The sequence below is a fragment of the Eleginops maclovinus genome, chromosome 9 (genome assembly GCF_036324505.1).
Source record: "Eleginops maclovinus isolate JMC-PN-2008 ecotype Puerto Natales chromosome 9, JC_Emac_rtc_rv5, whole genome shotgun sequence".
NCBI classification, from domain to species: domain Eukaryota; kingdom Metazoa; phylum Chordata; class Actinopteri; order Perciformes; family Eleginopidae; genus Eleginops; species Eleginops maclovinus.
The window spans coordinates 13,341,835-13,353,344 of NC_086357.1; the positions used below are offsets into that span (position 1 = coordinate 13,341,835).

The window sequence follows — 11,510 nt, forward strand, 5'->3', positions numbered from 1 at the left end:
TGTAAAGCCAGCCCACATTTCGGTTATGACGTCTTAACCGAAGCAAATCTGGATCAGCTCGTTTGTACCCCCGTTTTTAGAGATGTGGGTAAGGAGGAAAAGAGAGAGGGTTGTATTTTCTGACACTTTGTGAGTCTCTAAACACCTGGTACACATATTTATGTACAAAAGACAACCAAAAGTGCATTTAGCATAATAGGGGAACTTTAAAGAGTTGCTGCTAGGGTCTTAACTGGCATTAAGCCCTGGCAGCACATCACCCCCACCCTCATGCAGCTCCACTGGTTACCTGTCAAATTCCGCATCAAATTCAAAATCCTATTACTCACCTACAAGTCCCTCCACGCCCTTGCCCCCCGTTACCTCTCCGACCTCCTACACCCCTACACCCCCCTGCGGTCCCTCAGGTCCTCTGTCAAGGACCAGCTGGCAGTACCCCGCACCCGACTTAAGACTTTTGGGGACAGGGCCTTTTGTGTGTCTGCCCCTACCATGTGGAACCAACTCCCCCCACACATCCGCTGTGCCCCCTCAGTTGATTCATTTAAAAAGCACCTCAAGGCACACCTTTTCTCTGAGGCCTATGGACTTTAACCCCCTCACAACCCCACCTGGCGCCCTGCGCACTTGCACCCTCACTCACTCTCACACACGCACTCACACACACACACACACACACACACACACACACTCTTTGTAAAGCGACCTTGAGAGTCCTGAAAGGCGCTATATAAAATTAATTTATTATTATTATTATTATTATTAAAGGACCCAGAAGTGTTAATATCTTATTTGATGTAAAGCAGATGGGAAAGGTGTGTGTGTGTGTGTGTGTGTGTGTGTGTGTGTGTGTGTGTGTGTGTGTGTGTGTGTGTGTGTGTGTGTGTGTGTGTGTGTGTGTGTGTGTGTGTGTGTGTGTGTGTGTGTGTGTGTGTGTGTGCGTGCGTGCGTGCGTGCGTGCGTGCGTGCGTGCGTGCGTGCGTGCACGTAATGTGAAGCTTTTGTCTGCTGGGATTGTTAGCTTAAGGCTGGTAAGAGCTGATTTTCTTGTTGTGCGATGGAGGCCATTTGTCACAGCGATATTGGATTTATAATAAGTGTGATTGTCTGTGTTTGCACTTTTACTGTGTGTGCATGCAGCTTAAATTATGTGTGTTTTTTATGTCTGTGTATGTTCATTTTATGTTTGTCTGTGTTTATATTTTGTGTTTATTAAACCCTGGAGTGAGTGAAATATTGGTAGTGCAGAGCAAAGTGCTGGGCTGTAAATATCCATGATAAGCGATGATGTATGAGGAAACTCGCTCTCAAACATTTCAACTGGCTCTGCAGAGACGGTCGGCCTGAGCTCTCAGTTTCCAGCCTGTCTGAGTGATTTGTCTCTGTCCGCACGAGACGGAGATGCTGATGGTCATAAGTGGAAAAAAAACCCTCAACTGTTTATCTGGCATCTTTATTAAGCTGATTGCAGCACTATAGCTAAAGCAACATTTTCACTGGGGGAGATGGAGAATAATGTGACTTTTCTTACCTGATCCTTGCTTTTTAAATCCCTTCATCTCTCTCACTTTGCCTTTGTATTTTATTATTTTCTTAACTTGACAATGTTCCTCTTGTTTTATTTTTGTTCTCTTTTCCTTCTCTTTTTATTGCTTACCACCTTTATCTTTCTTTTCCTTTTGTCTTCTCTTTAATTTCCTGTGTCCTGTCCTTTCTTTAATTTTACTTTTTGCTTCCTTTTTTCCTTACCTTTCCTTTTTAAAAATTCTTACCCCATCCTTTTTATTTCATTTCCTTTCCCTTTTGAGTAAGCTTTTCCCCCCCTTACTTTACCTTTCCTCTTCTCTTTCAGAGTTGGGCCAAGAGTCTGTCCCATTGTCTACCCACAATGCTTCAGTAGTGGTATCTGCAGCAGGTGTGATGCCATACCTCCAGGGTCGAGCTGGAGAACAAAACAGCAGCCATGTTATCTCCACAAACCCTTCTGCTTCCTCCTCCACCTCCTGTGACAGGCAGCCAGCTCCTCCTGGGACCATGGGCGGCTGCCATCCGCAGGGACAGAGCTACTCCCTGGGTATCAGTAACTCAGGCCTCGGTCCACCTCCACCTAAACCTCCAGGAGGAGTTTATACGTCAGCAGGCCAGCACGGCAGCTCAGATGGCGGCCCCCTAGCTAGCATGGTGAGCACAAAGGCACATACACACACACAAAAGATGTCTTGCACTGCTGATGCGTTTGTTTTGATGTGAAGAAGCTGTTCCCGTGTGAGCTGCATATGCAAAAGGTTCTGGAGGACAAAATCACTACCAAGCAAAGCATCTGCTAGGTAGAGAAAAAATTGATATTATTGTAACAAACACACACAAAAAAAAATCCCACAAAGATGTTAATGGTATTCTACCTGGTGTGCTAATCTATTTTTAAATGCGTTAAAACACATGTTAATCAGCGTTTTATGTTAAACGGGCAGCGTCATGCTTTAGAGTATTTTACAAAGAGATACTTGTGAAACGTTCCAAATATGGTAACGACGGCTGGTTTTGCATGACTGACTTTTTCTGTTTGAATGTTAAATCTTTACATGCTCTGGAGGTAGTCTAAATGTTTGGATGATACAGGTTGAAAACAACTCTAAGCCTTACCCACTACGCTGCCAGAACTGGAAGTGATTATATGAGTTGTATCACACTGATAATACTAGATAGCACTGTTGCATAACACTGTTTGGATTTCCAGGATTAAAATCTTCTACAAATGTAATAATGAGGTAGCATAAAGTTGCCTGTTTTTGAGTGAGTCGTGTTATAAACACCCAAATGCAAAAACTTATGAACCGATTTGTTTGTTTCAGTCCTTCACTATGCTCTGTCTCTTCGCATGAACGATGTGTCTCTTGTGGACTGGTACTTATTCCTGATTTAGCCTCATCAGGGCTTCAAAACACACACATTGAGTGAGTGTATGAATAACAGCCACAGTCCCTGAAGGGCTATTCTTTTGGGAAATTCCCATAATGCACTTCTGTCTCACAATTTTTACTGATACAGGAAGAAGCTGTCTACCTGCCCGTTCACATCTTTCTGCACAGACTAAATACCTGTCTATCTTTGTGCTCCTACAGCTCTTTGCCTCTGCCTGGTTTAAATAAAGCACTGCTATGCTAACGTCATTATCCGTAATAAGTTATTGCACAGACATAATCACAGTTTCAAAGTTCTTCTGGGAACTGATTCGTGTCTTCTCTAAAGAGTCTTTAATGGAGGCAAAGTGTAATTAAACAGAGTGCAATCCTCCCAGGTTTCCACAGCATCTTCAGCTAGGTCAGAATCTTTGCAAAATTAAAAAACTTATGTCCAGGTTGGTATGTTGGTGTGACTGAAACTCCCAAGACAACGTGAGGGTAGAAAGGATGCATAGGTGATGGATTAAAGGATGAAGGGCCGACTCACCGGGAATTAGATTTACTTTAGAACTTGTCAGCGTGAAGTTTTCATTGACCTGAAAACCTGCTAACTGCATTGTAAATAATACAATTTAAATGTTTTTAGGCAAGCAGTGGTCAGGGATCACTGTTGGGTGATCCTCCTAAAGAAGTCAGAATGCCCTCCAATCCTTACCTGAACCTGGCCAGTGTGATGCCAGGAGTGGTTCTGCAAGGTGAGTTCACAAACACAACACATTTTCCTGATAAAGGGTCTATTCTGAATCCATTTATTAATAAAATGTCAATTCCACACCATGGACCACACATTCCCCTCTTTTAATAAAAATAGGATTATATCACTAATTTTGAAGTGATTTAAACTTATATTTTGAATCTGAAAGCTTCCTAAAAGGGGTTTCTGTAAAGTTTTAACTTCCTTTTTTCTTTTCTTTTCTTGAGGCAAAAGTGGTCAGCTTGGATTTGCAGCAGTTACAATTAATGTTAACAGCAATGCAGATTCATCAAAGAAATGTGACAAATGTATACAGCTTTGCATATGAGAAAGCTAGATTTCCAACCCAAAAAATCCCAGCATATTTCTTTAGGTCTTACTCCAAAGCAGTTATCCTAAAACACAACTGCATATCTCACTCACATGTAAAGAGAACACTAAACATTATGTTAATAAACAACAAAATGGCTATGGTTAATATCGAGTGCATGCAGGTAGGCCAATTTCATGCTGGCACAATGAAATTAAATGAAGTGTGATAACGCACAACATTATCTAACTCTTGTTTCTCCTCTTCTGTTGCCCAGGGTCTGTGGGAAGTAAAACCCAGGGAGTACCGCCTGGTTCCGGGGTGTACGGCAACTCGGTCGGTCCCGTCGTCTCCCAGTGCTCAGGCTCCTACTCCCACAGCGCGGCAGCTACAACCACAGCCCAATACAGCACAGATACCTCCACTGACTACAGCCAATACAACCAGGCTTACACACAGGTACAGATACAGACACACTCAACAGAGGAATAGGATGTTTGATGGATGTTTGTGTGTCTGCTACTGCACAAAGATGTGTTGAATTTGAGAGAGAGGGATGACGGCTGAAAGATGATCGATAGATGGATACATAATGAGCGGATAGCTGAGAGCAGCAGTGACAGAGAGAGCTGTAAGAAGGAGAGGCAAGGCGGTGGAAGAGATGAGAATGGATATGGATATTTGGACAGACCGTATGAGAGGATTTGGCAGAGAGCTGTCTCACTCCATCTGTCCCTTTGTCTCTCTTTACACACCACGCTCAGCAGTCATGTTTGTCTGCATCTCTTTCTTTCTTTCTCTCTTTCTTGTTCTTTCTTTCACCTGTTTGTCTCAGCTCATCATTGTTTTTTTTCCACCAGCAGCAAGTGACATATTGGATATTTTCACAAAGGAGAAAACCCCATTCGTAAATGTTAATTACAATCTACTTATCCAAACCAATGAATCCTGATTAGATAACCAATAAAATGTGTACTCAGTGTACTTTGGCTAAGATGACGAGACAAACACGAGTAATGGAGGAGAGCCGTTAGGAACAATAGTTTATGAATTACAGAGAAAGCAAAGGAAAAAATGAATAAAAAAAGGAGGCAGAAATTAAGCAAACGCAAGTAAATCCTGAGCAAACATTCATCTGTCTTTCTGTCATAGGAGGCCATGCAGCAGTGGTACCAGCACTACCAAGCACAATCTCAGACCTACAGTACCGCTGCTCAACAGGACAACACGGCCACAGACTACAGCAAGGAGCACACACAGGTAACACACACTTATTTGTAAATGCGTGGGATGGAGCGTGTGTGCAAATCTATTGCTCCTCTTTTTTTCCAGGGTCCCTGCAGATCCTTAAAAACGTTTTTAAAGGCATTGAATGCATCTACAAATATACAAATACGTCTCTCATTTGTAAAAAGAAATGTCTTACATAACCTTTCAAAAATCTTAAAAAGGCTTACATCTTACTTGCCTTAAGCTGTGGAACAGGTGTTTTCAGTGTTACATTGTTTTTTCTCCAAAAGCTAGCTGATTCATTGACATATATCTTTTTAATTTTCCAATACACTACATTTGAGTTAGTGTTCACTTCAGATCACAGAGAACAGCAGGTGGTTAAGGGAGCTCAGAATACTTTCTCAGAAATTGAAGAGATCTTCTTCTTTACTGGAAGCATATTAAAGCTCCCTCTAGCACTCCATGGCTCTGTGATATTAAGTCTGTTCTAAATTTAGAGAAGATTAGATATTCAGGGGGAGCTAACTCTGATAAGTTCTATAATCAGTGGCTATATTTCCTTACTCTTTTTCAACTCTGTTCAATCTCTATCCCTTGTTTGCTTTGGCTTATTCTTAAGGGTTTTGACTTTAAATAGTATGTTGACACCTTAAAAATTCAGAAAGGTATGCCTGTTTTTTTATTAATTATAGTTGATACACATCAATTCCTTTACTTGCTGAAAACTTTGTAGAATAACCATCTTGTGTTGCAGGCTCCTCCAGTGTCCACCTATGGGGATTACAACTCCTACATGCAGGCTGTCACTCAGTACTACTCTCAGCCTGCTGCAGCCAGCCAGGCCTATGTCAGCAAGGTACCCACACACCCATTCCCAATCCCAAACAATACATGACCAGCAGAGCATTCTTAATGTCTTGAAATCATGAGAATTTTGAATTTTAATCCCTGACCAGCTCCATATAAACCAGAAGCTCTTTAAAACTAAGTCAAACAACATCCTGCCCAGCAGTGAAAATGATCTGAGCTACGGCCTTCAGAGGAGCATGCTGGTATTTACATGTTTGTCTTTGACCTCTCTCTAAGACACTGATAGCCTGTTAGAGGGAACACATCACTCTGCACCCAGCAGCTGATAGCAAACATCTCCACAGACCCCGAGCAGTCAAGACCTGGCTTATCTGCTGCTGTGGAGGCGTGAATGCTTGAAGACGCAGCCAGAGTAGTATTCTGGTCCACTGAGTAACTGTTAGTGGCGAAAACAGATATCTTGTAGAAATTGACACGATGGGTTCCTGACATTATTACACCTTTACACCATATGGTAAAATGTAGTTCCGGTGATCGCTTTGCAATCGGATAGAGCGTGACCACATAAAAGTAGAGGTGAAAATGCGAGGACGGATTGTAATCCGATCGACCAAAGCATCTCTGGAGGTCTTAAGCGATGCATTGTGACAAAGAGTATAAATGCAAAATGTTTTTTTATTATAATGTTTTCCTTCCACAAACAACATTTTACTGTAGGTTTGAAGGGGGTCAACATGTCTTACTTGTGTTTAACTGATTTTTCATAGTTTTGGCTGGTGCCCCTAAAAAAAGAACAAGCCCATGGCAACACCTAATGGAATTTTTTATTGGATCTTCTCTTTACCATCACACATACACAGAACACTAATGTAATATAATGTCACAGCACCCACAGTGACATTTAGACTCTGCATTCCACCTTTGGAGTGGAGAGGATTCTGACTGGCCCTTCTCCAGGTACCCTGGTCCTTTAGGGGATCTGAACCTGCAACAGACTGAGCTACTGCCGTCCAAACAGGCATAACAGAGATACATTAAAGGTCACCTATTATGCAAAATCTACTTTTTCATGTTTTGTTATAAATTTGTTTCAGGAAAAAATATTCTCTCTCTTTTTGTCCTGATCCATTTATATAAAAACCTGTCTGAAAATGAGTTGATCACACATTTTTGGGGGGTTGTGCAAATAATAGCCAATGACCAACCAAGGTAACCCCCGCCCACCTTATCCCTTCAATCTCCTCCTAGAGCACTATAGTGTTTTTTTTTAAAAACCAAACACTTCGCGTGGGGGGGGTGGCATCTCATTAGCATTTAAAGCTACAGACACAGAATCAACACCTTTGAAACAGGGCTGAAACAGAGGGGTAAATGGCATGCTACAATGCATGATCTGTTTGTTTCGATCCAAACACTTCAGAGACATGTTTTGCATATATCTAAGATCTATAATATATTGTTGAAAGGGGAGCTTAAAAGCATATAAGTGAACCAGACTGAATGTATCATCTGTCAACATAAGTATGACTTATATTAGCAGTAAGGAGACAAGAAAGGCACTCGTAGAGCTCAGTCCTCCGCTAAGTCTGTTTCCATCAGTGAAGGTATATCTGCCAGTGTAATTCCGATCACCTCTGAAATTTTAATGGGTTCTTCCTTGGAAATTTCATGAAAATCAGACAAGTAGTTTTTAATTGAGCTTACAAACAAACAAAACAGAAAACAAACCCTTCTCGGCAGGGATAATAAAAGACTACTAGTCAGTTGTTTCTTTATAAAACGGATCGAAAAATGAAAGAGCTTTAGGAAACTATTTCTTTATTGTGCTGTTTCTGACTGCTGTCATTCAATATGTGTTTGTGTCTTTCAGGAGGTAGATGTGTGTAAGCCTCTAGGAGTCTCTCTGCACGCAGTCAGTAACGGCGCTGCCCCTCCAACGGCCGTCCTGCCAGCTGCCGTGCTCCCAGCCTACAGCACCCTGCCTTTAATGCCCGGCTTCCTCGGGGCGCCACACCCTGCAGCAGCCGCACCAAACCCCGTCACACACACTCCAGCCCCCGACTGGAACACCTACTACTATGTGAGTAAAGAAAATGCACACTTAATACAGAATGAGACACTTTAGGTGAGCAGGGTTGGAAAGTTACTAATGTACAATTTCGAGGTACAAAAGCGTACAACTTTACACTTTTACTTCACTACATTTAGAAAATGGTGATGTACTTGGTAATGAATTGTTCATAATTGTCCAGTTATAGAATATCATTTGATATGGTTCATGATGCATTGCATCACCCTACCCCCCTTAGTTTTGGTACTTCAGGTATTTATTAACTCAAGATTTTGAATGCAGTATTTTTACATTGTGGTATTGTTACTGAAGCTCCAGTATATAAATATTTTTTCCTTACTTCTTCATCCGTCACACTCTGTAATAAAGGATGTGACATTTTAGTCCCTCTGTGAGTGAAACTGGAGAAAACACCTTTTTGGTATTGCTTCTTTCTCTCTTGAAGTGATAGTTCAGAGCAACAAAATCCAAACATTTCATTTTGCTGCTAAACACTTCAGTGTTTCCCCTATGACTGCTGATATTAGTGTGCAGTATTCGTTGTTGACAGTGGGTTGCTGGAGTATCACTATTCAGCTCACTCATTTTTAGCAGAAAAGACACTACTGGGAGGATTTAAGTGTAATAAGCTTATCCTTAAACAAAGGCCAAAGTAATATTAAACAGACACCTCTATAAATGTGTATTGTATGAGTGGTCTGCAGCACAAAACTGTTTTAAAAATGTTATTCAAACCCATCTATAGTATCAGCATTACTCTTTATTTTACGGTTGTTGATTCACAATATAAGCAAACAGAAAAGTCAATGAAATGATTTTCATGTGAAGGAGAGACAGGAAGTGTTTGTTGCGTTGCTGTAAATGCATTACTACACAAATGATAAAACAGTGACGAGGGTCTGGATATTGACTTGGACTGCAGATAAAAGCAAGATACATTAGTGACAAACCTTGATGTATAATATTTCCTTCTATTATAACTATATTGAAGTGCTCACAATCCCTTCAGGGTCAAATGCCACAATTTGAATGAACGCAGACTATGAAGATCAGTGCGTCCTATTACATCCTTGGTGTGGCATTTTTGTCTGAGGTGTGGCAATAGGACCACATTATAGCCTTAATCACAGCCAAGGTCCTCAAAGTCTAAGGCCTTGAAAGCTAATGAGAGAAGACGAGGAGGAGAGGGCTCAGAGAGAGAGGCAGAGAGCATGATGATGACAGCAGACAGCTTCCAGACGCCGGAGCTAAGCCTTGTCTCTGGAAAGATTTATATTTGTTTGAACAGACAGCTTGTGTGAGACCTTTACACACAAACACAGGATGTATGCATTTTTTGTCAAATTCAGTTCAACTCCAGTTTGAGGTGTCAACCAATTTAATCACGTACTGTAGACATTAACATTATCAGCAAGTGAGTAAATAAAATAAAAAGTCATAGTAAAGTTTGTCTGGAAAAGTGTAGTTTAAAAATGATATATTATTATATAATATAATATTATAGAGCATAACAAATTATTTAAAATAAATAAACTATGAGATTATTTATGATGTTTGAAATAGTGTTAAAGTTTGATGGCATCATCTTTGAACTAGTTTTTATAAATACCGTCTAAAACACAACATGTGACATCCATCAGAAAGCAGAAAACAACCTTTAACATGTTACACATTTAAATATTACAAAACACAATTTTGTCATCTCTAACTCTTCCCTGTTTTTTTAATTTCTGTCCCTTAAGAACCAAACAAGGGGCCATAAGAGGGAGTATCCTCAGCTGGCGGTGCAGGAGGTGACAGCATCAGATGGCGCCTACATCGGGCAGCACTCCCAGGGCCTTGGGGGGCAGTATGCTGACTACTTTAAGAGGAAGAGGCTTTAAAATGAACCAAACCACCGTAAAGCCTAAAGTTTATGGAGGGAATCTGCTGAATGCCACAGCTCCCTCTAGTGGCCTTTCTGTGGCTGCCATTTTGCATCCCTACAGTAGGTATTGAGTATAGAATTAGGGGGTTGCAAATGGCTCAAGTGAAAGTAAGCCATAGTGCTCTTCTTTGATCCTGGCACTTATGTACACACACACACACACACACACACACATACACACACACACATATACATACACACACACACACACACACACACACACACACACACACACACACACACACACACACACACACACACACATACACACATACACATACACATACATAGCCACAAACACGGTGTTGCTTTTGTCCTGTTCAAGCCTTAACTTTACTCTTTAACTTAAACTGTTGTTTCTCAGTCAGTGTGTGAACTGTACTCAAATTATATTATCTTGTACATTTTTCTAATGTAATGTAAACTAAAGTATACTGTATCTGTACGTATAAGCTGCCTTTGTATCTGCAGCCAGGCGCCCTGTCTGTCTGCCGGCTGAAACTGTCTTACAGCCAGGTGTCTCCCTCTCCGTCTGCTTTCAAACTCACGCTTTGATCCGTCAGTCGAGCTGACATCTGTTTGTACCTGCTTCAATGTCTTTTCATTGTATTGCCCAGGTTTCCTCTTTTATATGTCCCCTCGCGGATATGAAGAGTGTGTGTGTGTGTGTGTGGGTGGGTTTTTATGTGTGTTGATATGCTGTTTCTGTAGGAAGTGTCAGCCATTTCAAACCCAGGGTTTGGGAGCACATCAGGAAAAAGAAGGGCCTGATCCAATCAAGGCCCTTTATTGTGGTGACTTTACAATAGCTTCCCTTATCGAATGGACCTTTCTTTATAAAGACTGGACAGAAAATAAAAGGCTGCTGTAAATACAGTGTGTAATACAGAATATATAAAGCCATGCGTAACGGACAATATTACATTTAATAAACGTTTCCCAGCTCTGTTTTGAGCATATTGTACTACACGAATGACAGGAAACCATTTACTGCGTGTGCGACTTTTTTTTAATCTATACTGTTATATCTTTGTAATATAATATAATAATAATAATCCAAGGCAATTTAAGAATATTGATTCAAATTGTATTAAATGTATTTATCTGTTTTGGTTTTACACATTAAGCCAAATATTAGGGCTACGTCCTTTTCTTCTATCTCTCTGCAGTAACGCATTAGAGTGTTTTTGGGAAGATCTGTCAGAGCAATAACAGAAGCTTTACTTTTATTTCTTGCTGCAATTTGAATATTAAGCCTGCAAATTTTACCCAATCAATACTACATACTGACTCAAAGCTGTTTTTTATTATGTAGTGCACATTGTTCCAAAAGAAAGTTTCCTAAAACTTCTTAGTATGTATTTGAACACTAAAATAGAACAGCTTACTACAGATTGGAAAAGAAATGGCAAATTGTTGATAGTTGTGAATCATCTCCAGAATTAAAACCAAAAAATCGTTTTTTGGAAAAACATGAAGCTTCTCTGTAATTCTCTTTGTGA

At 40.6% G+C, this 11,510-nt stretch overlaps 1 protein-coding gene across 1 annotated transcript in view; it reads left to right on the top strand.

Moving 5' to 3' along the window:
• The window catches only part of raver2 (ribonucleoprotein, PTB-binding 2), a 60,029-nt gene extending 49,888 nt beyond the window's left edge, over nucleotides 1-10,141 (top strand). The window contains exons 10-16 of the mRNA XM_063891763.1: nucleotides 1,853-2,181; nucleotides 3,550-3,658; nucleotides 4,245-4,426; nucleotides 5,120-5,227; nucleotides 5,955-6,056; nucleotides 7,881-8,090; nucleotides 9,824-10,141. Coding sequence (XP_063747833.1) covers nucleotides 1,853-2,181; nucleotides 3,550-3,658; nucleotides 4,245-4,426; nucleotides 5,120-5,227; nucleotides 5,955-6,056; nucleotides 7,881-8,090; nucleotides 9,824-9,964 — 1,181 coding nt within the window. The 3' untranslated portion in view covers nucleotides 9,965-10,141. The remainder of the gene's footprint in view (nucleotides 1-1,852; nucleotides 2,182-3,549; nucleotides 3,659-4,244; nucleotides 4,427-5,119; nucleotides 5,228-5,954; nucleotides 6,057-7,880; nucleotides 8,091-9,823) is intronic.
• The last annotated feature ends 1,369 nt before the right edge of the window (nucleotides 10,142-11,510 follow it).